Below are 25,869 nucleotides of genomic sequence, written 5' to 3'. Positions count from 1 at the left end.
GCGCCAATCAAACAAGTGCATTCTATTGCTAGGGTGCAGGGAACACCGGCAATGAGCACAAGGGCGCACTGATAGCTGCTGAAATTGTAGGAAGCTTGGGCCACTATAGGATTAGCAATTCAATCGCCTCCCCACTGTGGGGTAGGTTTCTTATCGGTATCGCGTGTGAGTATGACGACAGGTGAGGTTGGACGATAGTGACATTTTGTCGTTGTTCGTGTCTCTTGACTCTGCCCGATTTCTACCACTTTGAATGCTAGATTGATGCTCGATTGGCAATCTATAATCTCGATTTAGAACCCTTATATGGGACCTAAAGCCCTAATCATTACTGAAGACCGAGGACCATCATGGCTGACGTCAAAAGCGAGCGGGGCATCCGAATAGCGATTGACCGTGGAGGCACCTTCACAGATTGCGTGGGCAATGTGGATGGGGAGGATATCGTGATCAAGCTTTTGTCCGAAGACCCTGCCAACTATGAAGATGCCCCGCTGGAGGGCATACGGCGCATCATGTCGCACTTCTTGAAGCGCGAGATCCCACGCGGGGAAGCCCTCGACACGACTAAGATCGAGTCGATTCGTATGGGGACCACCGTGGCTACGAATGCGCTGTTAGAACGTAAGGGCGAGACAATAGCAATGGTGGTTACCAAAGGCTTCAAGGACTGCTTAGCTATCGGGAACCAGTCGCGGCCCAAGATTTTCGACCTAGCCATCCACAAGCCCGACGTCCTCTATTCCGAGGTCGTGGAGATCGATGAGCGAGTCACGCTCGAGGACTACGCTGAAGATCCAACGCGGAAGATCACACAAGCAGAGGTGAAAGCGGGAACCGCAGAAGCTGAGAAAGCAGATCTGGTCATGGGCTTGTCCGGCGAGGCAGTACGAATTCTACGAAGGCCCGAGAAAGAGGCAATAAGAAAGCAGTTGCAAGAGATATATGACAAAGGTATCAGGAGCATAGCAGTATGCTTAATGCATGCTTATACGTTTCCCGACCATGAAGCCACAGTTGGCAAGATTGCTCAAGATATTGGCTTCAAACACATATCGCTAAGCTCCGAGCTCATGCCAATGATCAAATTAGTGTCTCGGGCTACATCAGTCTGCGCGGATGCATACTTGACCCCTGCTATAAAGAAATACATATCCGGATTCCAAAATGGTTTCGAGGGTGGACTAGGCACTAAGAGTGTCAAGCAGGAAAAGGGGGACCGGGGTGCAAGGTGCGAGTTCATGCAGAGCGACGGCGGCCTCGTAGACGTGGAGAAGTTTACAGGTCTAAAAGCCATTCTGTCGGGACCCGCAGGCGGTGTCGTTGGCTACGCCATCACATCTTATGATGAGGAAACGAAAATACCAGTGATCGGCTTCGACATGGGCGGCACTAGTACAGACGTCTCTCGATATGGAGAGGGTCGTTATGATCATACGTTCGAAACTACAACGGCGGGTGTTACCATCCAATCACCACAACTGGATATCAACACAGTCGCGGCAGGTGGTGGGTCAATGTTGTTCTTCAGAAACGGGTTATTCGTGGTCGGTCCAGAGTCAGCTGGTGCACACCCAGGACCGGCGTGCTACCGAAAGGGAGGACCGGCAACGGTCACAGATGCCAACTTGTATCTTGGCAGATTACTTCCTGAGTTCTTCCCCAAGATCTTCGGCAAGAATGAGAATGAGGGCCTTGACGTGGAGGCCAGTAAGAAGGTGCTTCAAGAACTTGCTGATCAAATCAACAAGGACACTGGCAAAAATATGAGCGTCGATGAGGTGGCATATGGCTTCTTGACCGTCGCAAACGAAAGCATGACCCGTCCCATACGTTCTATCACTGAGGCAAAAGGCCACGATTCTTCAAAACATCGACTTGCGACGTTCGGTGGCGCGGGTGGTCAGCACGCCGTTGCCATTGCGGAGGCACTGGGTATCAAGCAAATTTTGATTCATCGTTATTCGTCTGTTCTCTCAGCGTACGGCATGGCTCTAGCTGATGTCGTGGACGAGAGGCAGGAACCTGAATCAAAGGTCTGGGCTGACGACGGGAAAGTCGTTGACGAACTTAAGGAAAAGATGGAGAAGTTGAAGGAGAAGTCACGCAATGCCCTTAAAGAACAAGGTTTTGAGGACAAAGAAATTGTGTTTGAGGAATATCTCAATATGAGATACCGAGGAACAGAATCTGCTCTCATGATCATCAAGCCTAGTCAAGATGATGCAAAAAAACATTTTGATGGCATAGAATGGGCGTTTGGAAAGGCATTTGTTAAGCACCACCGCTACGAGTTTGGGTTTACTCTAGATGATAGAGATATCATTGTTGATGATGTTCGGGTCAGAGGTATTGGCAAGAGCTTTCGGTACTCTGAAAAGACGGTCGACCAACAGTTAAAGTCGCTGAAGCGACAAGCGGTCACAGACAACAAGAAACACTCAACTGCAGAAGTCTATTTTGAAGGCGGCCGTTTGGATACCCCTATCTATAAATTGGATGATTTGGATGTGGGCAGTAGCGTCAAAGGACCAGCGATGTTGGCTGATGGTACGCAAACAATTGTTGTGACCCCGAAAGCTGAGGCACTGGTCCTTGAAACCCATGTTGTCATCAACATAGAAGAGGACAAGGGCAGGGGCGAAGAGGAAGGAGATCAGTCGGACCGCGAGGTTGACCCGATTCTTCTGAGTGTTTTTGGCCATCGCTTCATGGCCATCGCGGAACAGATGGGGAGGGCGCTACAGAAGACGAGTGTGAGCACCAATGTGAAAGAAAGACTCGATTTCTCTTGCGCTATATTTGACGCAAACGGAGGCCTGGTTGCGAACGCACCACATCTACCCGTTCATCTTGGTTCCATGGGAACATGCGTAAAACGACAGGCTGAAATTTGGAAGGGAGATCTCAAACGGGGCGATGTGATTATCTCTAACCATCCCTCGTATGGCGGAACCCATCTCCCGGACGTGACGCTTACGATGCCAGCATTTGATGAAAAGGGGGAAAACATTCTCTTTTATGCAGCATCGCGTGCTCACCACGCTGACATCGGCGGTATTACCGCCGGAAGTATGCCACCACATTCTCGCGAATTATACCAGGAAGGAGCCGCTATCAAGAGCGAGAAGCTTGTTAGTGAAGGCAAATTCAACGAGGAGAGAGTAATAGAGTTGTTTTACAAAGAACCCGCCAAATATCCGGGCTGCAGTGGAACGCGCTGCCTCGCAGACAACATTAACGATCTTCGTGCCCAAGTATCTGCAAATCAGAAGGGCATCTCGTTGATAGAGAACCTCATTCAGGAATACGGAGAAGACACTGTCATGTTCTACATGAAGAATATCCAGGACAATGCCGAATTCTGTGTTCGACGGCTTCTGAAGCAAGTCAGCAAGAAATTCGAAGGCAAGGATCTCTCTGCTGTTGATTTTATGGATGACGGAAGTCCAATAAAGCTGAAGGTCACAATTGATGCGGAGAAGGGCGAGGCAGTGTTCGATTTTGAAGGAACTGGCTCTGAGGTCTACGGCAATATCAATGCTCCGGAAGCCGTTACATACAGGTATGATCAATCTTCTACGTGGATGCACAAGACACTAACATCAAACAAGTGCCATTATTTACTGTCTGAGGTGTTTGATCTCAGAAGACATTCCTCTTAACCAGGGCTGCCTCAAGCCCATCAACGTGAAGATACCGCCTAAATCGCTGCTTTCTCCTTCTGATCATGCGGCCGTGGTGGGAGGCAATGTTCTCACAAGCCAGAGAGTAACGGATGTGATATTTAAAGCTTTCCAGGCTTGTGCCGCCAGCCAAGGTGATTGCAATAACCTCACTTTCGGTTTCGGTGGAAACATGGCCGGCCAGGAAGAGGTCAAGGGTTTCGGATATTACGAGACCATCGCAGGCGGCAGCGGTGCAGGCCCGGACTGGGACGGTACCAGTGGTGTCCATACCCATATGACCAATACTCGCATCACAGACTCGGAGGTTTTCGAGAGGAGATACCCTGTAATATTGCGTGAATTCTCGATTCGCAAAGGCTCAGGAGGCAATGGCCAGCATCGCGGTGGTGACGGAGTGACACGAGATATCGAGTTCCGGATTCCTGTGCAAGCTTCTATCCTCAGTGAGCGACGAGTCTATCACCCGTATGGATTAGCTGGAGGAGAGGACGCTGAATGTGGCTTGAATCTTTGGGTTAGGAATGTCGAGAAAGCAAGCTGGGAGAAGCAGCTACGCAGACTCAAGAACGGCAACGGTCAAGCCAACGGTAACAACAACGACGAAGAGACCGAATATGAAGAGCGCTTCATCAATCTTGGAGCTAAGAATAGTGCCCCAATGAAGGCTGGAGATAGGATCATTATCTGTACTCCTGGCGGTGGCGGATGGGGAAGAGTTGGGGAAGAAAAGGCACATAAGAAAAAATTGGACCCTACAGACTCTTGGAGAAAGGGATCACATGCAGCACGGGAAGACGCGGCGCTGCAAGTATGATATGAATGGAACTCTGGATAAGATCAAAGCTAGAGCTAGGCCTATTTCAATCCAAGAATCTATCATATACCTAACCTCAATCCTTGCTAAGATGTGTATCCGTGTGGAGCAGGTTACAGGGAGTTATCCGTCAATGACTCACTTGTTCTCAGGCCCCTCAGAACCTCCCATTCTTCCCTCAACATCCCCAACTGTATCCTGTCATACCACTGCAGATTATAGTACATCTTCTTCCTCATCCTTCCCTCCTCAACAAATCCTAACTTCTTGTAGAGGTGATAACCTCGAGGATTCCACCCCAGTACTTCAATGCTGGCCCTGTGCATGTTGGCAACTCTGAAGGTCCAGTCCAAGGCCCAATTCAATGACTCAAACCCATACCCCTTATTTTGCCAGGGGACGGCAATACCAATGCTGAAGGTGACGTCCCTGATATGAGCTTCCCATGGGGCGTTGTTGAAACCGACCAGCAGAAGCCCAATTGGGATGGGCTTTGGCTTCTTCCACGGCTGGGTCTTCATCCTCTTCTCCTTCTCCCGTTTCTTTTCTGCAAGTTTAGAAGCTGTCTCGTCGCTGAGTGGCTCGTCATCCTTGACATCTTCGTCCTCTTCTTCCTCGCCAGGAAGGCAGATCATCACGCCCAGGAGCACTTTGCTGACTACCAAGCTCAACAGCTCATCAATTGCCATTTTGTTAAGTGGTCGGAGGAGCTGTTCAATCCCGGTTCCCAGGGACTGAGGATCGCCTAGGACTCCATCTGCAATGAACTCTCGATCTGCGGCGTCATCAGCGATGGCCCGAAACACGAGACGCTCCGTCTTGAATAGCGAGGTGAAATCGACATCAGTCATGTTGAGTCTTTGTAAGCGATCGGAGGCCTGAATCCTCTCATCCCGTTCGCATGAAGCGCAGGCCGGGCATTGGATCCAACTTATACCCGGTGCCCGGGAAATTCAATTAAATAACATATGAGTCAGCCGAAATCCGAGATGATCGGAAGAGTCACTCATTCTGTTGCATTATCAAAGCCATTAACCCTACTTGAAGAATAAGCTAGAGATAAAGACGTGATACGGAATTCCTCCCAACCCCTCCTTATCTAAACTACCTGCTTCTTAGAGAAGTGTCATTGTAGCACAGGAACATGTGCATGCGCGCTTCTGCCGGTTGCGCAAAGCCAGCCCTACATCCTTATCCGCATGTCGTGAATGGCATAAGCCGCACTCTTCGGCTCGCAAAGCACCTTTTAAGTTGCTGCCTATTGCGATCCTTCAGCTGTTTTCCAAGGGAAAAGCTTCTGGCTTGCATTCTCTCAGCCGCTCGTGTTGGTGGTTTGGAATCTACCGGTATAGGTCCCACTAATAGAGTACAATCCCTCGTCTTGTCCGCATCTTAGTGCTTACCTTAGCGTGGTGCTCTTTTATCCTCTCGAGGATATCAGAACTCCATAGGTGAGGCTTTACCATTCTTAAGCCGGCGGGCTTGAAGGATGATGTGCAGAATAGGAAGCGCTCTTGCATAGATGCTAGTGGATTGGCTACGAGGACTGTACCAAGAAAACAAAGCCAGGACGTCGGGCCGTTGTGCAAGCACCCCAGTCATCCCAGTTCTGTTTCCGGAAAGCTATACGCATGTTATGCTGAGAAAGGATGGGCAGCTGACTGTTAGATAAGGACAAGAGGTATCAGCTAGGAGATTACAGGACTTTTTGTAGGAAGTAACTTTAAACTCCAGTCACTCCTGTGAAATAATATACAAACTTACTGTATATGGTAGCAACTCAAACATGATCCACAAGAGGCGCAAGTTGCAATGGGACCAGGGTTTTTGCTTCAGGAAATCTTGATAGCGTTGTTTAGTTCAAAAGCTTCGAGAACACCAGCACCTGGCAGAAGCCTCATAAGCTTGTATGGATCCTCGAGTCTTGACGAGACTCGTGGTTAGAGAAGTATTAGTATAGATATATGCTATGTTACATGAACCGTTCCTCTTTCATATGCTGTTGGCCTCTAGACCTCCCAGTGTGGCGCGTACGTCGGATGCGTACCCATGCCAAGTGTATATGCCCTACCCCATATCCCATCGTTAATCGTAATAGCCATTGTCTAGTCTACATCATCTTTGCCCGTGTCTCGAAAGTCTATCAATGGGTAATTTCTCGTACAGCCTGAAGCATGACGCCGAAGAGCAGGCCTCTGGCAACTTCTTCGATTTGCAAGCAGTCAAACACGCGCCCAAGAGCCTCTGTCGTAGCGGCCTGTCCCATCACTCCCATCAAGGCAGCGGGAACGCCGCTCTGGATGAGTAGACGTCGAGCCTTGATACGGAGTTTCTCCTTCTCGTCGGCAGTCATATCTGCGGGCCATGCCGCCCGCTCTTCTTCGGTCGGTAATGTGTTTTCGCGTAATTTGCGAAGGTGTGCTGCCATACCTGTGTCTGATATATTCCCCTCAATAACAGACGTTTGTATGAGCGTTTGGATGGACGTCAGAGATGGGTTGCCCGGCCGAAGCAAGAAGGACTTGGCCGCAGCCAGTAGCGTTCGACGAATGTTCCAGGCAGAGGAGAGGGTGTACAGCTCGTTAATAACAGCGAATAAGAGCTCCACAGCCACGCGCGTCTCTTGCTCAGAAAGCTTTGAAAATTGTCGCTTAGGCTTGGCCGAATAATTAGCTCCATTGGCAGGCGGCTTTCCCTGACCGTGTGTTGGAGTGAAATATTGAGGGCTGTTGAGGGATGCCTGTTGCGACAAGATGGTGTCATGTAACTTAGACGACATGATAGGACTCACAGGAGAGTCATAGTCATCTGGTATCGCGTCTGGCGGAGGAGGAAGTTTCATCGCATCTAGGCTGGTGGTCGAGGGCGAACGGAGCGGTGACCGTAACGCTGCCATGCTCGATGCGCGGCTATTATCTCTACTACCGCGCGCACTTACAGATGGCCGTTCCCATCTGTCTGACCTAGAGACGCGCAAGCTTTCCGGTTCCGGTTCACCCTGGGAATTGTAGCTCGGACGGCGTTCCATTGGCGGCATCTTGCCTGGTTGAATTGATACCACAGAGGATCTCTGGCTGTCCATGCTGTCTCGCCCTTTGCGACTGCTGTTCAGGGATACTGTACTCTCCATCCTTGGAGGAGTGGACAAGGACAGCCTATTGCTGTTGGTGGTCAACTCTTGCAAGGAAGAACTCGTCGACTTCCTTGGCCCCAGCCCAATATTGCCGAAAACGCCAGTAACGCCTCCGGCAAGAATTTTCCCACCATCAGCAACACCTTTTGGTGCATTTGCCAACACTCCAAGAACGTTCTTTCCCATATTCTCGAAGGCTTGAAAACCAGTCTTTGATTCTGTTCTCGCATGTCCCGAATCTTTCTCGAGAAATTTCTTCATTCCGGCACTTTCAGCAAGCGGTTGGTACCAGCAGGCATCCCGTACGTATCGTTCAAGTTCACCCCGAAGAGAAGCCCGGGTATGTACCTTCCAGTTAGGGAGGTCGTTGTGCTGTTCAGTAAATGCCGTGGCACCTGAGATCGTAGCAATCCGACGGAGGATTTCGTGAAGTCTCTCAAAGTCTGTATACTGCCTGACAATCATCCATCCTGGGTGATGAGACGAGGCAGGCTCGATCTGGATGAGGTAGTCCCAGGTAGGCTTGGCACGGATTCTGATCGTATCACTCGGCGCATCATCAAGAATAGAGATGGTAGCATTGTGCAAGCTTAGTGATGGTGGTCGGCGAGATTCTCCTTCACTAAGCTCTGAATCGTCTTGGGCTGGAGGCACCAATTGGTCAAAACTCGTGAACTGTTCCATGTCGTGTCTTTTAGGGGAAGAATTTTGACTTGATGACTCGGTAGTCCGAGGTGTAACAGGAGTACGGATTGCTTCCTCTTTGCTCGAGCGTCCATCACTTGACGTGTCTTTTGACGGAGACAATTGTGAAGCCAAATCTAGAGGCATCTCTCTTGCGGGTGCTGTTGCTTTGATATCGAGATCATCGGCATTTCTCTGCAAAGCATCCGCCAATCTTTCTGATGTATCTGTGTTTGTTGATTGCCGATTTCTTCGAGCTTCTTCTTCCGCAATCATTTTGTTCATACGCTTCATCTCTTCCATGGCTTCTTCCATTTCCTCGTCCGCTTTACTCAATTTCTTCTTATGAGCCATCACGTCTTTTCGGCGATTCTTCTCCAAATCGAACGAGTTCCGATTTCCCTTGGTCAATCCGATATTACCAAGATTACCGTCAATGTCGGCAAACGCAGGGTTCAAGTCTGGGCCAGTTTGCATTCCAACATCAATAGCTTGGCTGAAGTCGGGCTCTCCGGCCTCGAGGAGGAAGACGATCCAACCGTTAATCCATTCTGGTTTTGAACAGGTTTGAAGTGTCATCTCTAGTATGACACCGGCAAGTATCTCTCTCAAAAAGACTCGCGCCGGATCGCAGTCATATGTTGACCGATCCAGAAAACCAAGCAAATCTTCGGCAACCATTCTAAACTTTGCAGCTTGCTGTTTCTGGCTGAGAAGGTTGGCTAAGCTGCATTCTGGATTTGATGCAAGGTAGTTGTAGATAACATCTGCAGCCGTTGTCGTCGAGTCAGGGGGTAATTCCGTGAAGGCAGCAGACAATTCGGAGAAGAACACGATAACCATGGAAGATGAATTTGTAAGAAAATCGAGGAATGCATCCGCTGGCCGTTTCCTGCTCAGGTGGTTGGAAACCGATACCAGGAAGGATGTAAGAACTTTCTTGCATGACAGCGGAAATGATCTGTCTGAGGGCACAATTGGCCCGTACCACCACTTGACATAATCCCGTATGATAGCCTCGACGAGGCCGTTCAAGGCTTCCTTCGTCTCCGGCTGGAAATCCGCAAAGCCACGAGCCAGGGCAGCCTCCAAATCATCTGCATCTTGCTCGGTCAATGCAATGTCTGTCCTGCCCTTTCTGTCTTCAAATAACCGAGCAAGCACATCAACGCCCTTTTCGCCACGGACGGCACGCGACACTTCAGGGTTTCGGGCCTCCCACTGCACGAAGACTACAACTCCAGCAAATGCTCCAATCAGGAGCAACCCAATTTGACCGAGTATAAAATATGTCACAGCGGAGAGCCCCACGGCGATGGCGCCCAATGTGCCTGGTGTAGCGGTGGACAGGAATTGGAAAACGGTCGTAGTGATGTCGTCCTCCGTCTTAGCCGGCGCTGACGGTGTCTTCGGATTCCGCGGTTCTTGAAAGTTCTCAGGAATAGATTCGTATGTGTTCACGGGCGAACTGGGGATAGTGGAGGCATTCAGGTCCATTTTCTCGATAGTATCCATCCCACCAGCAATGATGCGCGCTGGTTGCGCATCTTCCTCTTTCATGAAAGCTCGTGGCGTCGCAAATGGTGTTCAATGTATGTAGACTTCAAGGGAATTCAACAGAGCCTTCGGCAGACAAGGATTCAACAGCAACCACGAGGGAGGCGAAGGAAGAAAGGTGTTCTTTCGGAAGTAGCGGCGAAGGAAGGACAAGCCCTAGTGATTTGCACCGTAGATCAGGAAAGGATTTGATCGGATTCCTGTGTTCTGCGTTTCGAGATTATGGACATGTCTGCTATTTTAGGGGGCTGTGTCTGGGGGCTGCATTCATTCCAAACAAGCCTGTCGCGCGACGACGCCAATCCTAGTTGCCCGCCAAGTTAGACCCCTAGCTCCGAATGTTCTGGGACCCCGGCTGGTGGCTCGTGCACCTGCCGAAGAGAGTTTGTCTCAATTTCTGCAGCGGAACGGCCAATTTAAACCCCTGCAAGTGTCCATCGTTCTTTCCGTGACTTGCATCAAAAGGTCACGTGGAAGTTCAACGCGTGTTGCCGATAACGATAAGCTCTCTCATCTCCAGAGCGCGTCACATCCTAGGCTCAGTTTCCGTTTGTGTGTGGCGGTACCTGATCTTCATACATGCCCTGCGTGACTTAGCCCAGCCGACACTGGTACAAACAGGCCATCTGGACAAACTGAGCGATTTGCCTTTATTTTGTGAATTCTGACCATATTCGAAGACAGTCTCATCTCATAATCGCTGTCGTCGTATTTGACATCCTCGGTTTATTTCAACACTTTACCCGTCGCCATCCGACATGGCAAGGTTCAAGAAGAGAAGTTCGAGCTTCATCGATGATGATGGTGACTCCGATGTAGCCCAGACTTCAAAGGCGACCAAGAAGGCAAAGACTGTCAGCTCCAGTCAAGGCGAGGGGAAGGATGCGGAGGGCAACCCTTACTGGGAGGTAAGACACTCCGGCTTGTGCGAAGTGCCAGCATCTGTGCTGACATGTTTCCCAAGCTCTCTAGCAAGAGACGCATTGGTGTCTCAAAGTTCAAGTCAAACCTTCTAATCAATATCCGAGAGTACTACGATGCCGATGGCGAGATGAAGCCTGGCAAGAAGGTGCGATTGTACTCCTTTCTAGGTTGAAGCTGCACTAGCTGATCTTGTCTCAGGGAATTTCACTCTCCATTGACCAATATCAAGCGCTGCTGAAAGCTGTTCCTGCTATCAACAAGGAACTGCGTAAGCAAGGTCATGATATTGCCGAGATTGAGGCTCCGGCGGCTGAGGCAGAGGTTGCCAAGCCAGCGAAATCGAAGAAGCAGAAGACGCCAAAGTCGAACTTTGAGGCGACCAGTGACGAGGAAGAGGATTCGGATTGAAAGCATCGATTCGCCCACAATGTCTGATCTTTGATTGATGACGAGCTTATGAACGGATATGTATGGAGTTTGGCTTGGTTTTCGTAATGGTTTGCCCCCAGTGTAAGGATAGCTATCATGAGGACAAGGATGAGAGTAACAGGGCCTTTAGCAGCACTTAGTCAATAACCAGTGGATGAGCACAATACACCGTTACAAAGGCGAAATTACCGACGCATGCTTGTACATGAGTAATTGACGTTCATCTGGTGAACGACTTAGAGTTGTCTTGTCTTTCTTCCCAGGCACTCCTATTTGTCTAGTTGGATATAGACATCACAGTAGCCTCGAGACGATGAAGCTCAAAACGGCCATTCAGGGTAGGCACTAAATCCTCTTTGTCTAGACGAAGCACTACGAAAACTGTGGATCGGGTATGCAGTTAAGTCGCCAATCAAGAAAATCCATCGTTTCTGCATCCGGCACAATATTGCTATTCTAGCCTGGTCGACAAAGACGATGTGGTTTAGAGGCGTGAAACTCCTTGGTCCTGTACGCGAAGACTCGAGCCGTCCAATGGTGGCCCTTAGGCGCCTTCATCTGCTCTAAGCGCCGACTGGGCAGAGGCCAGCGCCACGAATAGAGCACCACATCCCTGCTCTGCATTTGGCCGGCGCCTCAGCGATTGGATGGCTTGCGGATGATCTGTAGCTCAAATTAGCACAGCCTTGACGGGTTGCTATCGCCTAATGCACGAAGGGAAGGAATGCGGGTTACTGCGACCACAAAAGGCGGCCAGACGGCTCTGCCGGCGCGAGCTGCTGCATAGCTCGTCTCCTGTCTCTTCACGACGACCAGAGCTCTTTGCGACCTTTCACCTCCGTCGATTTCTCGCGAGCTGCTTCAACAGAGATTTTCGCGAGTGTCTTGTGGCTTCAATCAAGGCGACAGAAGGATCTGAGCTAGAGGCATTTGGGTGTAACAAGCTGCCAAGCTGTGTAAGTGCGGGGCATCCTTTCAGCTCCTTCATGATGGGGAGCTCTGCTGACGACGGCCAACTTGTCAAGGACATTCAACTGTTTAAGACACCTTGAGTTGGAATATTTTGCTGTTTGGAAGCATTTCTATCCTCATCATGTCTAATTATTATCCCCGTGAGCCGCCCACCTCCATTATATCAAGCTTCGAAGAGCTGACGAGAGCTGTGTAGCCCCGCCAGGCCAACCCGGCCAGAAGAACTACCCTCCGCCGCCACAGTCTGCGCCGGCACACAAGACATCGTTCGGTCTGGGGCCTGCCTCTCCTCCGGCAACTAAGACACAGTTCTATCCTCCGCCTCCATCGCAAAACGCAGCTGCGCAGAATAGGAGCTATCCGCCACCGCCGCAGAATGGACCTACTACCACACCTCCGCCCAAGTCCGGGACGCCGGTTTCATACCCGCCTCCCCCACAGCAGCAAGGTTCGCCGGCGCCACGGCAGCCCGCCCCGAACATGAGCCTCCCGCTGCACATGCGCCATAGCTCCGGCTCATACCACAAACCGACTCAGGAAGCACAGGAGCCACAGTTCTCCCAGCCACCATCATATGCCGGCGCGCCAGGGTCTGGGTACCCCCAGGAGAAAGTGGACCAGTATCCCGGTGGAGATGAGGTCGAGGATGAGCCGGCTGTAGATACGAGCAATCCATCTAACCTCGTCGGCGGCGCACCTCCAGCTGGACATTTTGTGGGCGCCAGTGCGATTGTCGACGATGTAGGCACATTCAATGGCGGTAGTTACAGGATCAGTCATCGCGATTGTAACACCATCCTGACCATTCAATTGGCGATGGGATGCCCTCTCCATGCCAAGCCTGGTACGTGACCACCATTTATCTCAAGAGGATTGTCTCGCTGACTATATTTGCAGGCGTCATGATTGCGATGTCACCTACGATCACACTGAAGGGTGCATACAAGTTCAGTATGAAGAAGCTGGTGGCTGGAGGTGAGATGGGCCACTCCACCTTCACAGGGCCGGGAGAGTTGCTTCTTGGTCCTCCGTTCCTGGGCGACATCACCAGCATCCGTCTCACTGGTAACGAATCATGGTCTGTTGGTCAAGATGGTTATCTCGCATGTACTCAGGGCGTCATCACCGAGTACAAGCGCCAGGGCATTGGTAAGGCCATGTTCAGTGGCGAAGGGCTGTGGGTGTACAAAATCAGTGGCACGGGTCTATTGTGGCTTACCAGTTTTGGTGCTATCATCCGCAAAGACGTAAGTGATTCTGACGACGAATCAATGCTTCATTGTATCTTGGCCGCTGACAGAACCAAAAGCTTGTGGATGGTGAGAAATACATCGTAGACAACGGACATCTCGTCGCATGGAACACCAAATATGTGATGGAGCGAATTGCCTCAGGTGGAATTATCTCAGGCTTTGCATCAGCTGAAGGATTGGTATGCAAGTTCACCGGCCCAGGAACTGTGTTCATTCAAACAAGGAATGCTGTAAGTCTCACTCCGTTTGTTTTCCGTTTGACATGTCAGCAGAGTTGAGGAACGATATCTAACCTGTTATATAGAAAGCATTCGCTGCCTACATGAGCGGCAATGCCGCTACGGCTTAGGACCAGTTTACCCAATCAACAGATGATCAATGACTGTGAAGTAAACCGCCTGTATCTGCTGGTTGCAAAGATTGTGCTTCGAGAAATCGGTGGACAGGCTTTTCACTACAACTATACGAATATCTTATTCCTACGGGACCACGGCAGGGCGGATTTGGGTTGTCAGATCATTTCAAGTAGAGTCAATATGTCGGAGCAGCTAAAAACGTCATTCCTTGACATCCCCCTATATCGGGGCAATGTAGTTCAGGTATAAGGGTTATTGAGAATTATTGTATCTCCACGGAGCGGACAACCCCTTATTATTTGAAAGTTTGGGGTAATGGCTACGGAGTCTTAACCCACGAAGTCGCTCGTCAGGTGTCTATAGCAAAATGGAAACACATATCAATACAACTATACGTCTGCAGACTGTATAATTCAATGGCTTAAGTGTTGATTTGTTTCAATTGGTTCGACTTCGAAGACTTTGAGAATGTCACTTATTCATGGCCTACACGATGCCAGTGTTTTCATCCCTGACTGGTGCGAAGAACAATACTAGAAGCTAGCTGCAATTGTGATACATTGTTTTGACTAACAGTATCCAGGAAAGTACAGACGCCAAGTAAGATGTTAAATTTGGCTTGTGTTATATTAAAATGCGGAGTTCGTACATATTATCCAAAGACGCATCAACAGGCTTTCGCAGCACAAGGACCTCTGGCTTTCAGCTACCGTAATCATATTAGTATATTCATGTTATTGTATTTTAGAGACCTCAGGGGGGATGTAGAGCGTTGTCGGTGTTCTGGAAATCTGTCGAGGTTTACAGGCTACTGGGAACTGGTGTCTGAAGCTTGGAAGGAGCGGGTTGCATGGACTACGGGAATACCTCCTCGATGGTAGCTTCAGGGAAACAACGAGAGCAACGATAATCTGCTGGAGGTCTGTTTCCATCAGAAGGAGCAGTTGAACACAAGAGATTGTAAGCGAGTGTGTTATGTTTCTTCAATTCCCTGAGTGACCATCGCGAACTTCTCCTCCGGCCAACTCGTGTCGTCGTGGGCTGGATTCTATTGTTCCTATTCAGAAATTTTGGCTATTGTCTCGTAGACTTAGTTCATTCCCTCTTCTCCGCTGGGCACACGGTTCTCACCTCACCATTTTGAGCATTGACATTTCGGTCCGCGTTGCGCCTCGAACAATCGTGGTGAGTCGTCGAAGTCCTCCTACAAACCCCCACCATCTTGAGCTTCACCCCTCCTACCCCCCTCCAACTTTTCCACCCACAATCTTTCTTAAGCAAATCTCAATCAGCCCAATTCATTCTCAATCTTCTCTACTAAGTAATCTTTGTCCACCAGACTTATCGAGGTCATTTTCGACCAGAGTAAGCTTGGCCTTCGTTCCATCAATTGACCCCTTTCATCCCCTTGCTCGATTTCATCTCACCCTTCTCTGCCACCTCGAGCAACCCAATTTCTTCCACCTCATCCCAGAGAAGCAATCTCATCTAGAGAAAAATCCCATACCAAGCTCCCCTCTCAGTCTTCATATTTTCTCTACCCATATCATCGACTGTCTACCATCTCCCCTCCAATCGATCAATTGTATATGACATCTTGATCATCACCTGAGTATTTCCCCATTTACCAACACCCATAGCAACAACCCACGTTCAATTGGCACCTCAAGCACCCGAGAAAGCTCAATTGGCACTCATATCACTTCTCACTCAACAAAATCTTGTCTCACAAGGCCTTTTCGGTCTGTCCCTGACAGCTTTGCCCACTGCGCAACGCTCCCCCGCAACACACCGGGCCTCGACTGACATTGCAATCGACCCAGTCGATTTTCATCCACTTATTCATCGATTCCCGAGCAGCTCTTCCATCAATTGGAAGTACATCTAACGCTCTGTCTACAAGTAAGTTCGTCTTTTGATCTTTCTTTCATCGCGAAAAGAATTGGTCTGAGAGCAGACTTAGGGGGGTGCCCCTTCCACCGCACAGAGCTATATCACTCGCAATCATTTGAGCACGACTGACTTCAAAAAAGCAGACCATCAATCCTACACTACAGCAAAGCTGCCAATAACTTATCTCTTCCGCCCTTCGCCTTTCTAGGTCTCCAAAGGTATGTTAATTTCACAAAGTTGAAATCTGACTCCAATGTGACAACTAACTGAGTTGAGATAGAATTGGTCAACATGGCTCTCTTTGCCGCTGACATCCGCCGCGGCAACACGACCGACGACCGGATTAATCACTTGCGCGAGCTCACTGATATCCTCGGTATTGATCTTAAGGCCATCTGCAGTCTTAGAGCTGGTGACAAGCCGATCGAGATCAAGAACTTGACCAAATCCATCAAGCCTCTCCCTGATTACCCCAAGAGCTCCCCCTCTTCAGTTGGCTCTGTCCACTCTAGCGTCCGCTGCGTCATGAAGAGTGCTGAGCGTAAGGAGGCGCGCAAAGAGGCCAAAGTCGATGCTCAGAAGAAGAAGGTCTACGACAACTTCCACATCAATCCCGTCAAAGTTGCTCGTCCCAATGTCACTTGCCGCACCGGCGAAACCAATGAGCGTGCTTGGGAGGATGTTTACCTGAAGTCGCAGAGCGAGACTGTAAATATTGTCAACGTCCGCGAATTCAAGCTGCCTGAGACGCCAAAGGCTCGAACCAAACGAGCCAAGAACTTCGCCATCGATGTAACCATCGCTGAGAAGGCTTATATCGCCGGACACGAGAATCACGCCTTCGCGGAACTGAGGCTCATCTACGATCGTGATGACACCGCCATGTTCAACAAGACCACTGACAACATCGATGACGAGCCGCGTCAGGATCGCGACCTCCATGTTGCTAAGAAGAAGGCTGTGCGACACCTTCGATCGGCTAGTATCTCCCCAGAGCTGCTTCGCAAGAAGGCGGCCAGCCGTCTGGTAGAGTGCCGCGACCTCAACGAGACCACCAACCTCCTCACCAGGGATCCTGCTATCGAGTCTATCAACCACGTCTTCGAATCCCCTTACCGCAAGCGTCCTACCACTCCCAAGGAAGCTAATCGCTTCAATGATCTCCTATCCCGCCTGGCTGCTCAGCGAACTGAGATGGCGGATCCTGCCATCGTGGCTATTAAGGCGGCCGTCAGAGACAAGCCATCCGACCCGCACGAGGCGACAGACAAGATTGTCGCTACCCAGGAGCAGCTCGCGGAGAAGGCTCGATTCAAGCGCAGCGATTCTGGATATCTCTCCCCCCCGACTGGCATCGACGATGATCATGCCTCCGATTCCACCAACGCGCCTGCTATCACTACCCCTGAGCATTCCAACCTCGCAGCCAAGCATGTCAAGAAGACATCACCAGACTCAGGCATCAACAGCCCGACCGAGTCTTCCACTCTCAACCCCAAGGCTATGGAGTTTGTCTCCTCTTGCGTGACTGCTGCTCCTACAAAGCTCAAGGTACACCAGTCCTTCGCTGCTGTCACCAGACCGCCCCAGGAGCCTAAGTGGGAGGACAACTACAATCATCCAATTTCTGCGATTCCTGAGTTTGAGCCTGTAGCTCCCCCGGCCCCCATCATCGTGAACCAGGTCTTCCCGCCTGCTTCAGGTTTCGGCTTTCCGGCTCAGCTTCCTCACGATCGTCACATCAACATCGCGCCGTACCAGGAGATGCCACCGTACGTTGTCCCGTCGATGCTACCACCCCCTCCTCCAGCTTGCCCGCCGTGCCCGCCATTCCCGATGATGCACGGATCGGCCCCAACCTTCTACCCGGCCCCGGCTACCGCATTCATGCCAGTCTCTCGTCCGGCGCCGCACCCTAAGCCTCGCGGCCACAACGCCATGGAGCAGCAGCAGTACGAGGCGTGGCTCGAGTATAAGCGAAGCACCGACCCCACCTTCCACCAGAAGGGCAGAGAGAGACAGCAGCGCCGTTTCGCAGGCCGCCAGAACCAGTAGGCGGAACGGGCACTGCCCGTGATGAGGAGAGAAAAAACCGAAACTCGACAAAAAAAGGGGTAAAAGACAAAATACACACAAAAAAGGGGTCTGCTTTGGGGCGTTGGTAATCTGTCACACGAGCTTGACGAGATATGAGGAGACGAAAAGGAACTGATGATAACGATGAAAGGAAATATACTTAGAATACTATGAGCCACAATGGCTCGGAACAGGGTAACAGACTTCTGGTTGACCGGCATGACGGATACGAGTTTGGATGAGAAAAGGAAAAAAAAAAAAAGTGTAGAGTACTAAGCAGCAATGCAAACCTTTGTTTAAGTAATCCTGGTGAGAATCATTCATACTTGGCAAACCGTGAACAGTGATTTCGGCTCAGATGCGAAGCCGGCAGGTGCTCTGACCTGATGAACTCCTTTTCGTCCGTAGGGGCAGCCATGAGTTCATACCCATACTGGAATGCTCGCCAACTCCTGAACTCATGGAAAAATCTTGCGAAATTCTTATTTCCATCCCTGAATGGCTGAGAGGTTAGCTTACCGCCAGAGACGTAGAATGATATTGCCGTGCCATCCATCATAGGCTTGTCTGTGGACGAGGATGCTCTCTATGGATCAACTCATGTACAAACATAGAGGAATAAACCAAAAAGGTAAAGACCTTGCCGGAAATCCTCTTGTAAGAGAGAGGCCCTTATTGGAACCGTGGCAGACTGTTGACACGCGCAGTGTTCCCAAAGAGCTGGAGGAGATGATTTCCAGAGCCGGGATGGCGCTTATGTTGGAGTTCTTCCCAGCATAGTTGAGAATTGACCGGGCAAGGTGCAGAGACGTGAAAGAAGCAACATTCTGGGAATGGATGCGTGCCAGGGCGAGAGAAGAAGACAAGCTTGGCTATGGTTAGGGATTGATCATACTGTACTGTACAAACCACCAATTGACATCAATTCAAGACTTTGCCGTAACCCGGAGACGCTATGCTAAGCAGTGTGCACCAGGCATGCACCCAACAATTACCCGATGATTACCACATCGAATGTTGACATTGAAATATTGATAAAAGATTACGGCCGACGAATGGACATAGACAATGGAAATAACACCTTGGCTCTTTTACGCCTTGGTTCATTGGAATGGAGACAGCCAGGCGGTGGTGGTTGGGATAAGCTTATTAACGAGCGCTGGAGGCACAGAAATGGCCCGACGGGAGAGACGACCGGCAAGGAGAAGACATGGCTAAGCAGCCAAGAGCAAGCCACCAGAATGCCCTAAGAAAGCTTCTGTGGAGCAGCAACAGCACTAAACCAGTGACGAGAGGAGGGCATTTGCGGGGGCGGAGGACCATGACATAGGCGGCGTTCAAACCGCGGAATTAAGAGGCGCCCACCACGAGCTCTTCTCAATCGACATCATGGACATGGACAAGAATTCCGCATCACACTTGGATCATGATGATTCTCCCCACAACAGCAGCAGGCGGTCAAGTGGCCAACTGACTCAATGTCCCGGCTACTAGACTGAACATGCTAGATAATCATGATTCCATGATTTCCAGCAATGCTATGCCCAGATCGCCGCATGCCCAGACAGACGGTCTGTTTTGACAGTCCCAATCAGGTCCCATTGTGCCTTTCGGGCCTATGACCCTTGACCTCTTCTCCGCACAACCCTCCACGAGCTCCGAAACCCCTGCCCCCTCTCTTCCCTCTTGTCCCTATACCGCTGCGCGCGCCCACTCAATCGCTTTTGCCGGAACTTGCTGGATTGAGCCGGAGCCAATGACGTCTGTCTGGCATCCCCAGGTTACGAAGCCATCCGCTGTCATCCGTGATGCGCTGCAACGGAAAACCCCTACCTGCTGTTGCTGCTGTACGGCACAGTGGACCATGTAAGCCAGAGGGACATGATGGGGATCCCTGGGGGCTGGCTTCCCCACGAACAAGTGGCGGAGAAGTTGGGAACGATTTCCTAGCGTACCGCGGCTCGCAAGACTCTTCTATCTCTCTCGTAGGAAATATGCCCGAGCTGCACTTCCCGACACACCGGCCGGGAGTTACATCCCCAATGTCAGTGTCACTTACCGCATCCATCTCTCATTGGCCCTCGGCCTAGCACCCTCCTCAATTGGAGATCGCAGACTATCTCCAGCGGGGTAAGTGTAGGTGATCATGAGAGGAGAAGGGAGGTAGGGACCTGCTGGTGTTGCATGGAATAAATAGGCGATCTCCCGTGAACCCGTGTGACGTTGTTTGAGTCTGGTACTTTCTCTTCTACCGCCGCGTTGTGAATGCTGTCGCGTGAAGACACAATCCGTTCCTAATTACACATAGAAGACTCGATCTTCTAGATATAACGCAACGTCCAACAATGTCAGACCCTGAGAGCAAGGGCGACCAGATCGCCCAGGTCGAGAATGGAAAGAAAGGACCGCCACCGGACTATAACCCTGGCGATGAGCCGGCCATCAAGGGTGGTCGCCGCGGTCTACAGCCTCCAGAGTTTCTGCTTCACATGTCGATGGAAGACCGTCTTCATCTAGAGGCGAAACTGAAGAGGAAGATTGACCTTCGATTGATGCCCGCGATCATCATCATGTATATTCTTAATTACATCGACCGGTATGTTGGCCACACCCGAACCGGAAGGTTTCGCCGCTGATGCGTATCTTTAGCAACAATATTGCCGCGGCTCGGTTGGCAGGCTTAGAAGAAGAGTTGAACTTGACATCCGTGCAATTTCAGGTACGTTGCGGGAGAAGAGAGGCTCGGCGGGTAACACCGTGTCTAACATCTTCTGGCTAGACCGCCGTCAGCATTCTATTCGTCGGGTATGTTTCTAACAGTCGTCTCATGGCTGGTTTGCACTACTTACATTGATCGACTAGTTACCTTCTCATGCAGATTCCATCGAATCTTTTCTTGAACAAGATCGGAAAACCGGCCCTCTATCTGCCAACCTGTGTGAGTTTGAAACATACATGTTCAACGTAATGGCGCAAGATCTGACAGTCATTATATAGATGATCGTCTGGGGTACCATCTCGGCCGCCACTGCGGCTTGCACGAATTACGCTGGACTGATTGCGATTCGATTCTTCCTTGGTTTTGTTGAGGCTGCATACTTCCCAGGATGTACGTCAATAAGAAAGGCCTTCCAAAAAGTTGTGAAGAAGCGAATACTGACATACCATTATGATAGGCCTTTACTACCTGTCATGTTGGTACACCCGAAAGGAGCTGGGATTCAGGTCCGCAGTTTTGTACAGCGGAGCATTGATCTCGGGAGCGTTTTCTGGTCTGATCGCAGCTGGCGTCAGAGGCAACATGGATGGAGCAAAGGGTCTGCGAGCGTGGAAGTGGCTGTTCATCATCGAGGGTGTCGTCACGATCTTCATCGCTTTCGGCGCGTTCTTCGTCCTCCCCAACTTTCCCCGAACAACCTCGTGGCTCACCGAGGAAGAGCGACAGCTCGCTGCATGGCGATTGGAGGAGGATATCGGCGAGGACGACTGGGTGAACAGTGAGGAGCAGACGTTCTGGCACGGCGCGAAGCTGGCTTTCGAGGACATCAAGACCTATGTCTTGGTAAGTTGTTTGTCTTGACATTGTTGAACGTGAGTGTTACTGACATTGAGAAGATGGTTTTGCTTTTCTGCATTGTTGCCAGCGGATCCGTGACAAATTTCTTCCCGACAGTCGTTGCAACTCTTGGCTACGGAGATGTGCATTCGCTGCTTCTTACAAGCCCTCCCTACGTCCTAGCCGTAATTACCAGCTATCTTAACGCATTGCACGCGGATAGGACAGGCGAGCGGTTTTGGCACATTATCTTGCCTCTTTGGGTAGCCGTGGCCGCATTCATTCTCGGCGCGGCAACCATGAACACTGCAGCACGATATGTCTCGATGATGCTCATGGTCAGTAATAGATCCTTCTCACTCATCGATCAGTTCTAATTCGAAAGCAGGTACCGGGTGTCTACACCGGCTACGTCGTCGCATTAGCATGGATCAGCAACACCATTCCTCGACCACCGGCAAAGCGCGCGGCAGCTCTCGCATTCATCAACGCTGTCTCCAACACAAGCTCCATCTACGCCAGCTATATGTATCCGAAAACAGCCGGTCCGCAGTATACCGTTGCTTTCAGTGTGAACTGCACCACTGCGTTCATTGCCATCTGTGCGGCGACGGTGCTACGCTTCATCCTGGTACGGCTTAATAAGAAGCTTGATGCTGGAATTTACGTAGCAGGGGCAATCAATGCGGCGCCAGGAGAGGCGGCAAGCCATGGATTCCGGTTCAAGGTCTGAATATCACTTCTCGGGGATCGTAGCACGAAAACACACTCGATTTGGGGTCGGGCCTATTACTAGATCCACGAGCTTGAGATGACGGTCTTGCCTAGCAAGAGTGAACCATGAGCGTCTAGATAGTTGAAGCTACAATGAACATTGGATATAGGCTATAGAGGCAGCCATCCTATGAATCCGCATGTTTGGCACGTTGTCACATATCATTTACTTGAAAATAACACCAAGCACAACAAATAAATGGTCTATTGGCTGCATCTGAAACGACCCATGCCGTACGCAAAGTGACTACACGCTCTCATTGCCTGATAGTCAAACGAGGATGGGTTCATCCATCAGAGCACATATCGGAACCGAGGATTCTGCAGGAGTATCAAGTCAGTATGGGAGTTGTGTATTAAAAAACCCGTGGGAAGAACTCACCTCGAAGTCTGTCAAATCACTTGCAATCTCATCAGCGACAGGATCATCCAGTCCAACAGCCCCAAGAGCCTCGTCCTTCTTCTTATTCCTCCAGATCAGCAACAGTCGTAAGCAGAAAGCGACGCCAACTTGTCCAATGGCACATGCCATCGTCACCTTGCAGCCAGTCTGATAGATTGGTGCCTCTTCCGCCAGAAATGCGTGTGGGCCGATGATGTTGCCAACGCAGTAGGCAGCAAAGACGACCGCGGTACTTGTCATACGCTTCGTATAACCCGCAACATTGGCCGCTGGCATCTGGAGAGCCACCACGAGAGAGGACACAAAGGCGCCAGAGATATAGTAACCAAATAGCACGCCAACTTTGTGTGTCTCTCGGTCCAGCCTCCAAAGCAGACCGAGTCCAATAACTGTGGGCGTCAAATATGCCATCATGACATAAGTGCGGGCATTTTTGAATCGAGAGGCAAACCAGGCTCCGGACAAAATCCACAGAATCTGGAAAGCGCCAAGAGGTATTCCTAGTGCTGTGGCCTTTAAAGAGTCGTTTACCAGGCCTTTGATAATCAACTTTCCAAAATTGGCAACTCCGCCGTTGATGGTCTCGTTCAACAGGGTAAACAAGAAGAGTAGCCATATCTGCGGATCAAGCAGAGCCTCTCTAATCTGGTACCACTTGATCTGGCGATTAAGAATACCAGTCCGGCCAATTTTGCCACGGGCGATCAATGTAGCCCTATCCTGCAAGCTGAACTGCTTGGCTGTGATGATGTTGTCCGGCAGGAAGAAGTATAGCACCACGCCCCAGAGAACAGTAATGCCTCCACACAAGAGAAAAATTGCTTTCCAGACTGGGAATGACTCTATCAGGCCGATAGCATACGATAGAATTCCGCCCACCATAGCGCCTAGCCCGTTGCAGCTGTAGAAGATTCCGGCTCGAAATGGTTGTTCGTGTCGCATATACTATAATAGATTAGCGATCCGTCGTGGTAACTCAGAGCTGTTTGAAAGCAGCGCTTACCCACATCCCCACAATCATCATGAAGCAGGGGGTAATCGGTGCCTCAAAGATACCGAGTAAGAATCGACAAGCAGCCATGCTAGCAAAGTTGGTTGAAGCTGCTGTGGCCATGAGGATGGCACCCCAAGCGACAACGCAACCAGAGACAACTTTCGCCATCTTTGTGCGCTGCGCCAATGCACTCCACGGGTATTCGGCGACCAAGTATGCCAGATAGAACATGCTGGGAAACCAACTGTACTGGCTCTGGGAGATACCGGTGTCGCTGAAAAGATCGAATACCGCAGCATACCCCAATGCCTGCTTATCGATATATTGCAAGACATACGTGCCAGCTAACAGAGGGAGCAATCTCAAATCGATCCTACGGACCAACTTTTTGACCTCTGTCTCATCGCTGAGAAGATCTTGGAGATATTCATGGCTGAAGTTGTTTTCTCGGAGAAATATTTCGGCTTCGTCGAGGTCTCTCACTTCTCCAACTTCAATATCGGTCTTCACAGGATCGCTGATGCTGAGCCGTTCGATCTTCTTCTGGTCATTATCTGGATGTTCCATCTTGAAATAAATCAATGTCTAGAGACAGTGCATCCAATTCTATGGAAGATAGGTGACCAGAGAATTAAAACCTGGAGTGATGTGGATAATCATATCTGAGCGGGCTGTCACACCCTTTTTTTATCAATAGTCATGTATCTAAGGGCCCATCTTATGATAGCGGTTATTGTTATCAACACGAGGCAGATCGCAGAAGAGATCCACTTGGCTGGAAAGGATAAAGCACCGGAACTCAGCGATACTACCGTCTTCTCAAGGATATAACGTATTATCAAGATTGGCGACCCCTTCACCCCAGTACCCGCATGAAGTAGCGTAGTCAATTACCACTATGCCAACTGCCGTGCAGTAGCCTCTTGATAACGTGTCTAATAACTACTACGCAGTACAGAAAGAATGATCGGCTACCTGATGCCGCAAAGCAACGGGTTTCCCGATACTATCGGGTTCTCTCCAGAACGCCATTCCTAACCGAATTAACATGTCCTAGCTCAACTCCGAATTCGGCAATTTCAACCACGAATTTCCACATTGACTACAGGACCCTGAACACTTTTGTTTTGTACACTTTCTTCGGTTCGATAATCTAATCAATTGATCAAGTGATAAATCTTAATTCGATTACCAGTATTACTGATTACATCATGTCGAGAGAGGCAGTATTGACCAAGAACGCGCCGCCTCCCTTGCCACAGTTGTCACAGGCTGTCAAGTGCAATGGCAGTAAGCAGTCTCAAGAGTTTCTGCTCATCTAAAGGTGTCAATTCAGAGCAGATGCTGACCTTGATTATCAGTGTTGTATTGCTCGGGAAACCTTGCAGTGGATGCGGCAACCGGAAAACTTGTGGGTGGAGACATCAAGGCCGAAACTGTACGTTATGCTCATCTCTGGTGGTGCACTGGGAATTGGACTAACAGTACATCAAGCGACTGGCCCTGCAGAATCTCGCCGCCGTGTTAGAGGCGGGCGGTGCGACTTTGGCTGATGTGGTCAAAGTCAACGTTTTCCTTACGACCATGGATGACTTTCCTGGTATGAATGAAGTATACGACGAGATGTTTAAGAACACCGTCCCAAAGCCGGTTAGTTTTCCAGTAAGTAGAACAACATATTAGAACCTTGCTAACACAATTTGCAGTGCCGGACTGCTATTGCTGTCTATCAGCTGCCTCGAGGTGCTAAAGTTGAGATAGAGTGCTCTGCCGTTATTCCTACGCCAAAGCTATGAAGTAATTAAAAGGTCATTGAATCAAAAAGAGTTAGCATAATGATTTATAGATATATATTGTTTACGCGAACTCAAAATCTGGGAGGCATCATGAATATATACAAGTGACGTCAAAGTAGTCACAAGATAAGAGGAATACGTTTGTATTATTATTTTTGCAATATCTTGAAATACCATGGTGTTTTCGCCATTACCAGTATTTTTTAATTGTTCAGTAAAACACAGCATATGATCTCGAGGAACAACGACTCCTTCGTTCACTGCGGCGTCGGAACCAGATCGGCTGCGTGGAGCCGACCGAAAGGCTTATCGTCGGGAAACTTCGCCTATCACTAACTAGCAGCCCTTCCATCTTGGCATATCGACATTTGCCTTCAACATCTACCTACTAACACGAGCAGCGACATCTCATTACGCTATAATTCGAGACGAGTGGGTTCATGAATTCGATCGGGCATTTAATTATGACCGAGGAGTTTTGATACCACCCTTTTGGCTGTAAGTAGAGAGTAGTTACACGGGGGCCTTGTTAGCCAGACAAAACATAGTCAACTCTCAGCTCTATT

At 50.0% G+C, this 25,869-nt stretch overlaps 7 protein-coding genes across 7 annotated transcripts; 5 read left to right on the top strand and 2 right to left on the bottom strand.

The window, feature by feature from the left end:
* Positions 1-350: 350 nt before the first annotated feature.
* UCRPA7_1812 (putative 5-oxoprolinase protein) lies at positions 351-4,503 on the top strand (the record flags this gene model as incomplete). Its single annotated transcript, XM_007914391.1, has 2 exons — positions 351-3,565; positions 3,615-4,503. The coding sequence occupies 2 exons, from the start codon at positions 351-353 to the stop codon at positions 4,501-4,503; spliced, it is 4,104 nt and encodes a 1,367-aa protein (XP_007912582.1).
* A 113-nt stretch (positions 4,504-4,616) lies between these two features.
* Positions 4,617-5,354, bottom strand: UCRPA7_1811 (putative gnat family protein; the record flags this gene model as incomplete). Its single annotated transcript, XM_007914390.1, has 1 exon — positions 4,617-5,354. The coding sequence occupies one exon, from the start codon at positions 5,352-5,354 to the stop codon at positions 4,617-4,619; it is 738 nt and encodes a 245-aa protein (XP_007912581.1).
* A 5,281-nt stretch (positions 5,355-10,635) lies between these two features.
* UCRPA7_1810 (putative transcriptional coactivator p15 family protein) lies at positions 10,636-11,209 on the top strand (the record flags this gene model as incomplete). Its single annotated transcript, XM_007914389.1, has 3 exons — positions 10,636-10,785; positions 10,842-10,946; positions 11,000-11,209. The coding sequence occupies 3 exons, from the start codon at positions 10,636-10,638 to the stop codon at positions 11,207-11,209; spliced, it is 465 nt and encodes a 154-aa protein (XP_007912580.1).
* Positions 11,210-12,700: 1,491 nt separating this feature from the next.
* On the top strand, positions 12,701-13,804 carry UCRPA7_1809 (putative duf124 domain-containing protein; the record flags this gene model as incomplete). Its single annotated transcript, XM_007914388.1, has 4 exons — positions 12,701-13,046; positions 13,100-13,449; positions 13,512-13,685; positions 13,760-13,804. 4 exons carry the CDS (start codon positions 12,701-12,703, stop codon positions 13,802-13,804), a joined length of 915 nt encoding a protein of 304 aa, XP_007912579.1.
* A 2,191-nt stretch (positions 13,805-15,995) lies between these two features.
* Positions 15,996-17,759, top strand: UCRPA7_1808 (hypothetical protein; the record flags this gene model as incomplete). Its single annotated transcript, XM_007914387.1, has 1 exon — positions 15,996-17,759. The coding sequence occupies one exon, from the start codon at positions 15,996-15,998 to the stop codon at positions 17,757-17,759; it is 1,764 nt and encodes a 587-aa protein (XP_007912578.1).
* Positions 17,760-20,125: 2,366 nt separating this feature from the next.
* On the top strand, positions 20,126-22,069 carry UCRPA7_1807 (putative pantothenate transporter liz1 protein; the record flags this gene model as incomplete). The annotated part of the gene is made up of 8 exons (XM_007914386.1): positions 20,126-20,376; positions 20,430-20,499; positions 20,560-20,585; positions 20,643-20,718; positions 20,778-20,889; positions 20,957-21,342; positions 21,396-21,674; positions 21,725-22,069. The coding sequence occupies 8 exons, from the start codon at positions 20,126-20,128 to the stop codon at positions 22,067-22,069; spliced, it is 1,545 nt and encodes a 514-aa protein (XP_007912577.1).
* Positions 22,070-22,404: 335 nt separating this feature from the next.
* On the bottom strand, positions 22,405-24,074 carry UCRPA7_1806 (putative mfs protein; the record flags this gene model as incomplete). Its single annotated transcript, XM_007914385.1, has 3 exons — positions 22,405-22,431; positions 22,493-23,458; positions 23,517-24,074. 3 exons carry the CDS (start codon positions 24,072-24,074, stop codon positions 22,405-22,407), a joined length of 1,551 nt encoding a protein of 516 aa, XP_007912576.1.
* Between the last annotated feature and the right edge of the window lie 1,795 nt (positions 24,075-25,869).

The sequence above is a fragment of the Phaeoacremonium minimum genome (genome assembly GCF_000392275.1).
Source record: "Phaeoacremonium minimum UCRPA7 unplaced genomic scaffold PA7_03_scaffold_132, whole genome shotgun sequence".
Lineage (NCBI taxonomy): Eukaryota > Fungi > Ascomycota > Sordariomycetes > Togniniales > Togniniaceae > Phaeoacremonium > Phaeoacremonium minimum.
This window is presented reverse-complemented; position numbering and strand designations above follow the sequence as displayed.